General features: G+C 40.1%; 1 protein-coding gene across 4 annotated transcripts in view; it reads left to right on the top strand.

Moving 5' to 3' along the window:
* The window catches only part of LOC133408410 (plexin-A1-like), a 209,212-nt gene that overhangs the window by 47,002 nt on the left and 148,575 nt on the right, over window positions 1–13,635 (top strand). For all 4 annotated transcript variants that reach the window (XM_061687296.1, XM_061687294.1, XM_061687295.1 and 1 more), the window contains one exon: window positions 10,911–11,093. In XM_061687296.1, coding sequence (XP_061543280.1) covers window positions 10,911–11,093 — 183 coding nt within the window. The remainder of the gene's footprint in view (window positions 1–10,910; window positions 11,094–13,635) is intronic.

Genomic DNA, 13,635 nt, shown 5'->3' with positions numbered 1-13,635 from the left:
TGGCTTCTCCCACAATTCTTCACTCTGCTATGCACACTCAGGTGAAGGCACATGCGTCTCGGAACCTAGACTAGTGCTCACTGTTTGTATGTGTGTTGTACAGTTCTACTGTAAAAACCTTTATCATCTGATAGGAAAACAATGTGAGAGGCTGCCGGGGTACTGCCCCTGTGTTTGCCAGCAAATAATTAATTTCCTTTAAAAAATAGCACACACAGATGCACATACACCCTCACAGAAGAGAATTTCTTTAGTGTACGTAGCTTCATTATCTACAATTATCATGCTACATGGTTACCTGTTATGATGGTCACAAGACTGTTCGGAGTTGGGTGTGATGGTATTTTTTGTTTTTGTTTTCTTTTTAACCCAATGTTTTGCTGTCTCACATATGGAACAATAATGTGTGCACAGTGTGAGTCCTCTCTATTAATTAACAGAAATGTTTTTACTGCAATTTCAGTCGATTTAGGTAGTGTCTATTAACACACTGCCCAACACATTTTTGAGGAAGAACTAATGTTTTTGCTGTCCATGTTTTTCTTTACAGCATCATAGGTACTCATCATCACATACTGTATGTTGGCCTACACAAGTCCCCTGCTGTTCCTTTAAAAGGTGGTGACTATTGATATATTTCACTTGAGGCTGGAATAACGTTTGCCCACACATATTTTACTAACATGAAATGTTAAAGAAATGGGATTCTAATTTTTTGCACAGGGCAGCCTGCGTACATCGGTAATCACCCCGTGTTATTGCTGGCTGATTTGTTTGTATACACACGTTTGGGGCCATGTGAAAAAGTGCATTTCATTGGTGTCTAGTGTGAAGTGAGTACAAACACATCCTTACAGGAAAAAACAGTAGTAACCATTTGCCAGAAACACATCTAACCAACGATCACACATCATTAGTCAAATGTATACCGAGTCATATGTAACTATATCATTAATCCATCCTTCCATCTTCTGTACCGGTTATCCTCACTAGGGTCACTGGTGTGATGGAGCCCATCCCAGCTATCTTTGGGCAAGAGGCAGGGTATACCCTGAACTGGTCACCAGCCAATTGCAAGGCATATATAAACAAGCAACCATTCACACTCACACATATGGGCAATGTAGAGTCTTCGCTTAACCTACCGTGCATGTTTTTGGGATGTGGGAGGAAATCGGAGTACCCGGAGAAAACCCACGCAGGCACTGACAGAAAATGCAAACTTCACACAGGCAAGGCCGGATTTGAACCCGAGTCCTCAAAGCTGTGAGGCAGATGTGCTAACCAGTCATCCACTGTGACACTAACTAAATCATGTTTAATGAATTCTTTACTTGTGATGTACTATAGTTCCTCAAATAGTAATACAGTAAGTGCTGTGAAGGTTCACTACAGCTGGTGCCAGTAGGTAGCTCTAATTACCTTTGTATCTTTCTAATAGAACTACTTCCTCACAAACCACCCCCAAAAACCCATGCATTTACAACCCCAATTCCAATGTTGGGACGTTGTGTTAAACAAATAAAAACAGAATACAATGATTTGCAAATCCCAAAAACATGCATTAATTGGAGACTCTAAATTGCCCGTAGGCATGACTGTGAGTGTGAATGGTTGTTTGTTTCTATGTGCCCTGCGATTGGCTGGCAACCAGTTCAGGGTGTACCCCGCCTCCTGCCCGATGACAGCTGGGAAAGGCTCCAGCACGCCTGCGGCCCTAGTGAGGAGAAGCGGCTCAGAAAATGGATGGATGTTCAACCTATATTTAATTGAATACACTACAAAGACAAGCTATTTAATGTTCAAACTGATAAACTTTATTGTTTTTAGCAAATAATCATTAACTTAGAATTTTATGGCTGCAACACGTTCCAAAAAAGCTGGGACAGGTGGCAAAAAAGACAGAGAAAGTTGAGGAATGCTCATCAAACATCCTGTTTGGAACATCCCACAGGTGAACAGGCTAATTGGGAACAGACGGGTGCCATGATTGGGTAGAAAAGGAGCTTCCCTGAATTGTCATTCACAAGCAAAGATGGGGCGAGGTTCACCTCTTTGTGAACAAGTGCGTGAGAATATAGTCGAACAGTTTAAGGACAATGTTCCTCAACGTACAACTGCAAGGAATTTAGGGATTTCATCAGCTACGTTCCACAATATCATCAAAAGGTTAAGAGAATCTGGAGAAATCACTGCATGTAAGCGGCAAGGCCGAAAATCAACATTGAATGCCAGTGACCTTCGATCCCTCCGGTGGCACTGCATCAAAAACTGACATCATTGTGTAAAGGATATCACCACATGGGCTCAGGAACACTTCAGAAAACCAATGTTAGTAAATACAGTTCGGCACTACATCCGTAAGTGCAACTTGAAACTCTACTATGCAAAGCAAAAGCCATTTATCAACAACACCCAGGAACGCCGTCGGCTTCTCTGGGCCCGAGCTCATCTAAGATGGACTGATGCAAAGTGGAAAAGTGTTCTGTGGTCCGACGAGTCCACATTTCAAATTGTTTTTGAAAATTGTGGACGTCGTGTCCTCCGAGCCAAAGAGGAAAAGAAACATCCGGACTGTTATGGGCGCAAAGTTCAAAAGCCAGCATCTGTGATGGTATGGGGCTGTGTTAGTGCCAATGGCATGGGTAACTTACACATCTGTGAAGGCACCATTAATGGTTAAAGGTACATACAGGTTTTGGAGAAACATATACTGCCATCCAAGCAACCTCTCTTTCAGGACGTCCCTGCTTATTTCAGCAAGACAATGCCAAAACCACATTCTGCACGTGTTACAACAGCGCGGCTTCGTAGTAAAAGAGTGCGGGTACTAGACTGTGGCCTGCCTGCAGTCCAGACCTGTCTCCCATTGAAAATGTGTGGCGCATTATGAAGCGTAAAATACGACAATGGAGATCCCGGAATGTTGAAAAGCTGAAGCTGTACATCAAGCAAGAATGGGAAAGAATTCCACCTACAAAGCTTCAACAATTAGTGTCCTCAGTTCCCAAACGTTTATTGAATGTTGTTAAAAGAAAAGGTGATGTAACACAGTGGTAAACATGACCCTGTCCCAGCTTTTTGGAACGTGTTGCAGCCATAAAATTCAAAGTTAATGATTATTTGCTAAAAACAATAAAGTTTATCAGTTTGAACATTAAATATCTTGTCTTTGTAGTATATTCAATTTAATATAGGTTGAACATGATTTGCAAATCATTGTATTCTGTTTTAATTTATGTTTAACACAACGTCCCAACTTCATTGGAATTGGTGTTGTAGTTTAAATGAAGACTCCAAATTGTCCATAGTTGTGAATGTGAGTATGAGTGGTCGTTTGTCTATATGTACAACTGCGACTGACCGTTGTTCAGTCCAGGGTGTACTCTACCTCTCTCCAAAAGTCAGCTGGGATATGCTGTGATCGGCTCCAGCTCACCCATGAGCCATGACCATAATGAGGACAGGCGCTATCGAAAATGGATTAATGGATGGATGAAATCTGTTACCAAAATTTGTTGCAGTAGATATTACCACAACAAAACACTTGCACAGCAATCATGGTATCTTTAAAGCTGAATATTACGTTACACTTTAAAGAATGTACTGCATGAAGCATTCTGGATTGAAAGCTGCTAAATACAGCAGTTTTATAAATACTGCACGTCCTTTCCTCCCACAGGGATAAGAAAATGTGGTGGTGTCACTTGTTAGCTGTAATTATCTTTACCCTGACATCTATCACCTGCGGCAGATATCATTACTACATGTCTGCACAACATACATGACATGTAAAACAGAAGTTTATAGTAGAGTTTAAATTGTAAGTAGCTACAGCATTCTGTAGCAAAAGCTTCAAAGCAGTTCAAGATTGACATGAAAACAGGTACGGATTAGAACAAAGCTAAAGAACAATCTAGTAGGTAGGGATTAGAACAAAGATAAAGAACAATCTAGGTTAATATGCCATGGATAGTGAGGATTTATCCAAAAGAGATGCAAGATGAATAATGAATGTTCTTGGCCACTATACGAGGAAACCCACAACTATGTAACCCACAGTTCACTGTAATGCACACCCTAATGCACACACAGAATATTCCTTTCCTGTGTTTGTTAAACCCCGCTGTTCAACTCAGCAGCAGGCTGTTGGCTTAACTCTTTCATCCCTGCTGGTTGTTTTGTGTCCTTGAAAACACAGCGGAACCCTAAATATGGTCTCCCATCAATAGCAGACCACACAGGGTAGTATTCTTTTGCATATTGAAACTCCTTTTTTAACTAGAGTTGTGTTTCATTGTGTATTGTTAATTGTTTGTTTTTTAAAAATTGTTTCATGTTTAAAATAAAGGTTAAAACCAAATCAAAATCATCTTAAATTCACATGGGGATATTTGTCTCTCAAATAGGGATGTGCCGATCCAACTTTTTCACTTCCGAGCCGATACCGATATTGCAGTTTTGAGTTTTGGCTGATATCAATATCAGTCCAATCTGATTTCAGCAATAATCATATATAGTTTACTTATTTTGTAGTATGGAATGTTAGAAAAGGCTTGATCAACCAATATTACTTAAACAGAGAACAATAACTAGCAATAGTGGGTATGAGAAAAACTGACCCATTTATTATTAATCAGTGGGTTAAATTAAGTAATTGCTGTGCATGTCTTGGCTTCTGAGGCGTAGAGTGGTTTACGCAATGAGATACACACTTGCAATAACAAAGAAAGTAGAAGTCCCGATCGAATATTATAACTCGTTTTTCATGGTTTGAGCAATATATGCCAAAGAGTATTGTTATATCGCCTGTTTGTATGTGTTTATAAAGCGTTTGTGTGCCAATATTCATTCATTTGAGAGCAATAAGTGCCGTGAGTTTGATGCGAATTTTCTCTAGCTAGTCAATGGTGTTTTTTAATCATTGTGTGTTAGCTTTGAGTTCGCGGTTTTTGGGAAGTAAAATGAAGAATCTAAGTCTGTGATGTATTTGAACATTAAATAGTTGTAATTATTTTGTTGTCTGTTTAGTTTTACAATGAACTTCAACTGGAGTGTCAATAAACTACTTTAAGCAAGCAACATTCACTCTTACTCCTTGCTACAGTGTTAGCACCTTAGCAACCTGTTGTTGTGATCACGTGAACTGCATGCCATCCGGGCGCTGCTGGATAGTTGTGTTGGAGCGGAGCATGGAATGGACTGCTTGTATAAGAGTGGTTAAAATCGGTGAGTTTAGATCCAGTCTGATTTTTCGCTGACATCGGACCATTTTCCGATCTCAAAGACCCCTAGTTTCAAACTGCATCCAACTTTTTCTTTTGTGCTTTACAGATGTGCAAAGATGTTTTAGGATCATTACCCTCCAGTGTCCCATGTAGAACTATGTATACTGGCTCCTGAATGTGTTTTTGGGTGTGCATTTTGTGTATGGTAAGCCTTATGGACTCCAGAGGATACTGTACACAGCATTTCTGACATTTAGCCTGTCTATAAATTTTTTTGAATTTTTTTTATAGACATCCGGATGTTTTTTTATATATATAAAAATTGGGTGTGACGTCATGGGTGTGTTCGTGTGAATGTTGTGCCCAAGTGTGGGTGTTTATGTTGTTGAATGTAATCATGACTGATTGGGTGCTTTCCCGTGACTATATAGGTAAAAAGGTTTGCCGCCAATTGTCTGTAATATAGAGACAACAGATTTTGGCTTGTTAAAATGTATGCACACACAGAGAAGTAACTCACAGGGTGGTCTGGCTTACTGGTCATCAATTGTTATTTGTGAGCGTGTTGGCTGTCCATTGCTTTTATTCATTTATTTATTTTTTAATGAAATAGTTAAGAAATAGAAGTTGTTTGAGCAAAGACCTGTTTGCGTCTCACTTACTTGAACACACAGCAATAAATATCCATCAATATCCAAGTCTTGTATTCCTTCGCACCATGAGAGAGAACTGTTGACTTTAGAAGACAATTAACTTTCCAACACACATTCACATTTTGACTCCAAAGTGGATGAATGATTGATACAGATTTGGCAAGAAGCGCTGAAAAGATTTATGCAGTGGAAGGGCATAATAAGAACGCGCAGATTTAGTTACTTCAGCAGCTGGAAAGAGAGAGGAAGTAAAGGGAAAGTAGAAAAAAAAGACTGGATGTATTGATGCAGCAGTGCTTCTGCTGCAGGCTATTTAGTCAGATTGAGAGGGTAAGGGTTGGGGTGTGCTATCTTTTCTCCTCTGTGGATCAATCAGATGATGTAGTGATAAGACTGTGGATTACATTGCCATTTACACACTCCCCATGTGCCTGTGTAAAAGGAGTGTTCTTACTACCTTCCTCTGGAGACTTTCATTAATGCACACAGACGGCTCTTCAGTTTATCGGTTAATCAATCAAACATCTTGTCCAAATAATGAATAAGTGAATAAAAGTTAGTTTGTCAGACATGTATGGAGGTCGCCAAACTCATAAAACATGGCTTTCTGTGCCTTGGTTTGTGGATTTAGGCACAGCCATGCTGGAACAACAAAGAAGGCATTTTCCCCAAATTTACCACAATATGAGAAGCTTAGATTTGTACAAAATGTCTTTGTAGCATAAAGAATTAAGAGTCGATTGTTAATTTTACTCGTGTGTGTATTTTCTCCAGGTACTCCGGTTTCCGCCTACATTCCAAAAATATGAATGGTAGGTTAATTGAAGACTCTAAATTGCCCATAGGTGTGAATGTGAGTGAAAATGATTGTCTCTATGTGCCCTGCAATTGGCTGGTGACCAGTTCAGGGTGTACCCCACCTCTTGCCCAGAGTAAGCTGAGCTAGGTGCCAGCACGCTCGCGACCCTAGTGAGGAAAAGCGGCACGGAAAATGAATGAATGGATGGATGGATGGATGGATGGATGGATGGATCTTTGCTTGGTTTGCAACATAAATCTTTTTAAAAACCAACAAAATGTGGCGATATGCTTTTTGTTGGACAGCAACCTTACGTGTGACTTTAAGGCGTCAATATGGCTCAGTGGGGTGTCCGGGGTGATGGTCTCTCCATAACACTGGAATGCTCCAGATATAGTCACATGGTCAATACGCTTCAGCCCGATGGGGCTGTGTTTTGAAGGGTGAAGAGAGAGTTTGCTCAGTGGGCCACATTTGAATGGGCCAGTTAACATCTAGGATCATCAAAGAAAGTTGATAGTTTAAGTGGAATGAGTTAACCTCAGACTATTCTGCTCTCCTAAATTTTCTCTGGAAACAAATGATTTTTTAAAAATTATTTTTATTTTACCCTGTTGCTTTCAGAGGTGCCTTGCAGGGGGTATTAGAGACAAATTGGTAAATCTGTAGAGTGCAAGGTGTAATACAATACGTTAGGGCTGCAATGAATACTTGAATGGTTCGAGTGCTTTGAATACAAAAAATGCATGAGGAATTTTCTCTGCCTCGGATCCTTTTTTATATATATAAACTCATTCACTGCCAGACTCCCTAGTTTGATACTGTATCAGTAATGATGTTTGTACGCCTTTAAAAAGGTGGGCGGGGGTGAGTAGTGTGACGTAGGTGTAAGGAAAAGTCAGTCTGGCAGACGCTGTTGTCATGAGTTGTGGCCGACATCAGCTCTTAAGTTTGCGATGTTCTTGTTTCCGCAAGTTCAATAAAGCGACTGAAAACGCATTGTCCACTCCCTTCCTCCTTGACAACTTCCGAGGGCATTACAGTACTATTGGTATATACAGTATCTGCCTGTTAATGGCAGGAAAGAGTTAATTGTCACGCTGAGACACATCTCACGGTGCTTAAAAATCACCCTGAATACGTTACATCACATGATAGTCGGGCACACTGGAGTTGTATATTATGTCTTGTGTACTTACGTACATTGTATATGCGAGTGGCTACATTTTGAGTCAAGTGCTGCAGGTGGGAAAAAAAATCATTGCAAGTGGCAAAGTTTGTAAAAATTAAAAAAAATTAAATTATGGAGGTAATATTTGTGTTTACTATCAACTATCTTCATTTTCATCTTCATTTTAGTTTAGTCTGGTCTAAGCTAATAAACGCACAGTCATGAACAAACTGTATTATTATCTCAAATCCTAAAATGCTAGCTGCTCAAGTTGCACAACAGGTAGCTTATGCGTTTTTAAAAATAAAATGCTACATTTGTAGCATTTCTTCTAAGTATTAAACTGAAATGTATGGTTTTTTTTTTTGCCTCACTGAAAATATTTTTAGACAATAATACAGCTTGCTGCTCAATGAATTTAAGAAATAAAACAGTTGATTATCTAAAAAAATAAAAAGTCGGTAGTTTATTTTTAAGTGAAATGGCTTACTTTTTTCTTGTGTATTCATAATTGGTCTTTAACCAAGCATCCATCTGTCCATCCATTTTCTGAGCCACTTATCCTCACTAGGGTCGCGGGAGTGCTGGAGTCTATCCCAGCTATCTTCGGGCAAGAGGCTGGTACACCCTGAACTGGCTGCCAGCCAATCGCAGGGCACATACAAACAAACAACCATTCGCACTCACATTCACACCTACGGGCAATTTAGAGTCTTCAATCAACCTACCACGCATGTTTTTGGGATGTGGGAGGAAACGGGAGTGCCCGGAGAAAACCCACGCAAGCACGGGGAGAACATGCAAACTCCACACAGGCGGGGCTGGGGATTGAACCCCAGTCCTCAGAACTGTGAGGTTCTGAGACTGAGACGCTCTAACCAGTCGACTACCGTGCCGCCTTTAACCAAGCAAAAATATAATTTATCCGAATACTTGATAATTCGATTAAAAAATTTAGGATACTCGAATACTAAAATATTTGACAGCTGCACCCCTACAATAGATCTGAATTTGCCTTTTACACAGAACCCTTGAGGTTAATGTTTGCGACAAGTATCAAGTATTACACAGTATCCCATAATCAGATGATTTGGTGCATGGTGTTATTTGGTTTGAGGCTAGGGCTAGGCAATATGGCATTAAAATAAAATCTATGATGATTTTTTTTATTTTTTTTACAAAAATCCGAATTCAGATTTTAATAGCTTCGCGGATAGAAAAAAACTGTCAATTACATTATTCAAAAGGTTTAGCTTTTATTTAGTTTTTCCCTTCTCCTATTTGCTTTCTTTCTCCTACTACAAAACAACCTTTGAAGCAGCTTTACTCCAGCATTTCTTTCCCGGCATCAAGTTTCACAGAAATAATGGAAGAAAGAAATTCCTTCACCGATAATGTGAAAATGAGTGCTTCCTCTTGGAAAAATTTCCCTTTTCTTAAAACTTATGTAAATGACATGATCCTTAATAAATTAAAATTTTAAACATTGAACAATTCAACATAATAAAATTAACCCTAAAATCCCATAGATTGAAGAGTAAAGGCCTCTTCATACTCCTGCGGTCACGCGGCCGACAACGCCCGCATTGCATCACTTGGCCGACGCATTGGCCCGCACGGCCCCTCTGTGTAGCTTGACGCGCACACTGCAAAAATTGTTGCTGCGCGTCGAACGCCGCGGAGCTCGTCTCTTGTGATTGGTCTGTTTTAGTCACATGCTGTGATGACTTACTCAGCGTGCCCCTTGGTTCTACATACCATCTACGCCGCCGCCTTCTCGATCGATTTTGCAGCATAATTAAACGTATCATTTGGTCATTTAGATCCATTTGTTCTAGCAGACACTGTTCCACGGTCACCATTGTTGCTGCTATGTTCCTTGTTACTGAAAGGAAAGAAAAAACGGCTACCGGAAATGGCCCAAAAAAATGCAGAGGAAACTCCACCCTGTGGTGTCCTCACCAATACCAGCCCTTGCGACACCCCTGACTTGGAGGTGAACTGCAGTACATTTTCAATGCTGCGCGGGTGGGTTGCGCTCGAGTATCAAGGCAAACTACGCGCGGGACAGCTGCAGTGACGTCAGCGGGGTCGCCGTCCGCGCGAGTATAAAGAAGCCTTAAGACTGCAATCTTATCTTATTTAGAGTTGTTCAGGAGAGGCGAGACAACCTCTGTAAAATATTTGCAGCCGATGAAGCACATACCTCAGGTAAAAAAAAAAAAAAATCAGCATGTCGATAATTTCCTGCTTTTGCAACATATATGGTCACCATGTCTTTGGAATCGTTCAGCACGATTGAACTTCAACTTGGCTTCTTTCTTGTCATATGCAAAACAATGTGAAGATTCTGCACCTGTTGTTTGTATTTTAGCCAGAACTAAGTGTTTAATTCTTGCTAAGAAAACAGACATCATGTGGGGAGTAATGTTCACATTGACTCTGTAGTCACTTTTTTGAATAGTCGCTAAAGGATTTGAAAGCTTACTAAATAGAGCGACCAACCGGCGAAGCTGACTGTGCTTTTGTAAAGTAGTTCCTCTTTTTTCACAGCCATGTTCTTAGTATAAGCAGTGCACGTCAGTAGAGATGCGCTTTGAACTACGGAAGCTGCAAAAAAAAAAAAGAGATGTAAATAAGTAACATAAAATCTTCCTGCCCAAACATTTGAATGAAGCAATTAAATTGATTGATCGCTCAGTCCGACTTAGACCATAATGACTCGGACCAAATCAACACCTTGGTCCCGCTATAGCTCCACAACTCTAATACTACTTTCAAAGGCCAATTGCCAGGTCGTCTTTGTCCTCCCATAACATGTTGTCGCCATTTACACAGAACAGTGACAAATGTAAAAATAGAAAAATGTCAGATTTTACAAACAGTGGGAAAAGTGCTCGTCTTCATTCTTAAGTCTTTTACCTGACTCTAAAGATATTAAAACAATGTGCATCACTCAATAGAAAGCACTTTGTTTTCTTAATCCATTGGGCAATTATTTGTAAATTTGTAAATAATAAAGACATTTTAAAATAATTTGCCATTTCTTCTTTGCCCAGCCTTTGCAGATCGACGACAACTTCTGTGGCCAAGACTTCAATCAGCCTCTGGGCGGAACAAGCACCATTGAGGGGATCCCCCTCTTCCTCGACAAAGAAGACGGCATGACCTCGGTGGCAGCATACGACTACCGTGGAAACACTGTGGCTTTTGTTGGCACGCGCAATGGCAAACTGAAAAAGGTATGCCTGGTATACATTTTCTCTTGATCAAACTGATTTAGATGAGTAGTGTTCATTAAAGATCATCACTTTGTGATTCTGGATTATGATAAGATGATTTCATGTTTGGTCCATGTACTTTGCGGCTATTCGTTTTTCTTACGATGTAGGAAAACAAAACACCGGAAGTGACCCTATTTTTGTTTTTTTTGTTTTGTGTTTAAACAAAAAACAGGAAGCGACTGTTTCATTTTTTTGCTTTGACGCACAGTATGTAAACAAAAAACAGGCAATGAGTCGTAACCCGTTTTTTGTTTGAAAATTTGAAATTGAAAAATGGTAAACAAGCCCTTATCTGATGTTCTATTATGTTTTTCTTTAACACTAGTCGGGAAATTAAATAGGACCAAAATTCTTTTTGTCAAACTTTCTTTATGCGGCTTTGCCTTGACCCGGAAGACGTTCTTCTTCTGCTGTTGCTTACTCTGACATCCACCTTCGGACATTTCTCTCTGAATGCCTGTAGTGATTTCACGAAAAGTTATGCCGTTGGTTTTTATCTCCACTATCAAGTTGGCATAGTCATCTAAAGCCACGTTGAGAATTCCCGGAGAACGGAGGCTTCGAAATAGACGCACAAGCTAATGATATCAACAGGAGGAGCCATAGATATGAACACTCGATCGGCCAGAGCCCGGCTAACCGACGTGCTTACGTGGCGGCCATGCTTGGGAGGCCGTTGTTCCCATAGAAGGCACATGGAATGCGCTGACGATTTTATCTTAGCGTCACCGTGGGCACGGAGCTCACGTCTTCCGGGTCAAGGCAAAGCCGCATGAAGCAAGTTTGAGGAAGAGAATTATGGTCGTATTTTTCCCCCCGAATTGTTAAATAAATACATAATAGTACATCAGATAAAGGCCCATTTTCCGTTTTTCAATTTCCAGTTTTCAAACTCGAAACATCAGAAAGGCTTGTTTTCCGTTTTTCATTTTCCAATTTTCAAACTACAGATGGGAGCCGACTCGTTTCCCGATTTTTTTGTTGTTGTTGTTGATACGAAACAAAAAATGAAAATAGGGTAACTTTCCCGTTGTTTTCCTTTTCCTACTTCAGTAGGAAAAACTAATGGCCACAAAGTACATGGACTATGCTTGCCTTTTAATTTCTTTAGCACAAAACCCTCACACCTCCACCACACCATTACACACGTGTACACACACTTCAGTACAAAGAGTTAAATGCAGCCAGACCCATTTTCCTCATGACAATTCAGGGCCGATTTGAAACCCGTTAGTTTAACGAGCCGTTTGCAGCAAGTCGACGGTTTTGCCCTCATTGATTGTCATGTAAGTCACGGCAGATGTAAAATGTTACTGTTACCACATTCTGGCTTGCCTCCAGTTTTAAGAGCTCGCTTTCAATCAATCAATCCATTGGCAGTGATGCCTAAAGGCTCTTTCTTTCGTCAGTTCTGTGATCAATTAAGAGGATGGCTGAAAAATGATAGAAGTGACTTGGATAACTATTGTTCTGCGTCTGTGTGCGCGTATGCGCTCAGTCTATGAATGACCGGACTCATGGGAGTAATGGTTACTCATTATAATGCACGCCAGTCTCCCCGCTCTGCTCAAGACCTGTCAAATATTCAATATCATGAATATGTTATTAACTTAGATGTTTGAGGACTTTCAAATGCTTATTTTGCGTATGCACTTAGTGTTTTCCACTCACACTATGCATGTTGATATTTGCCATGAGGTGTTCAGGAGGGACTGAGGAAGGAGAACAATGCAGGTTGGAGTATGATATAGTGTTGCACATTTGTCAAAATGACAGCTATTCACTGTCTTTGCTGTTCTTGTTGCCTTTCTTCTGTGTGATTGTGCTCTCTGCTTGATAGATGTGTGTGTAACATCACTATGATGAGCAAGGTGTGTTTATGGATGTACACATGCAATCCCCCTATTGAATCCTCCTGAAGGTTCAGAATTGATAAAGAATGAAATTATGAAAGTACAAAGGACAAGTAATGATTGAGCTAGTACTTTATATTCTCATAATGAAACAAGGGTGGGACAAAGAAAATGTATTCAAAGTGTGTAATTGATTGATGACTACAGTGAGTGCTGCCTTTAAGTAGGAGTGACCTCACCTTACGATTTTTTTGAGACAGGAGCAGTCATTTGGACGATTTTTTTGCTTTGACTTGCGAGCGCAAACTTGGTATACGTTTCAAGCTGCCAACTGAAATTTGCTGCAAAACTAAACCTAAAACGAAAAGAATTACACCTTCTGTGTTTCAAACAAGCAAACCTAAATTTCCTTTAGACCGGCATTTCTATCAACCAGCCAAATGCTAAAATGAATGGAAAATTCTATTGACATGCTAACATTAGCATCGAGAGGCGTTGTTGATTCAATCTCAAGAACAACATAAAAAAAACAACATAATGTCTTCATCCACGCAGACCTCCACTATTTCACAACTACTCCAGACAACATTATACTGCTAACACTGGTTTTAGGAAGTTCAGAACACTTACATAGATTCTCATATACC

Source organism: Phycodurus eques, chromosome 10 (genome assembly GCF_024500275.1).
Source record: "Phycodurus eques isolate BA_2022a chromosome 10, UOR_Pequ_1.1, whole genome shotgun sequence".
NCBI lineage: Eukaryota > Metazoa > Chordata > Actinopteri > Syngnathiformes > Syngnathidae > Phycodurus > Phycodurus eques.
The sequence above is the reverse complement of the archived record's forward strand: the minus strand, read 5'-3'. Positions and strand labels throughout refer to the sequence as shown.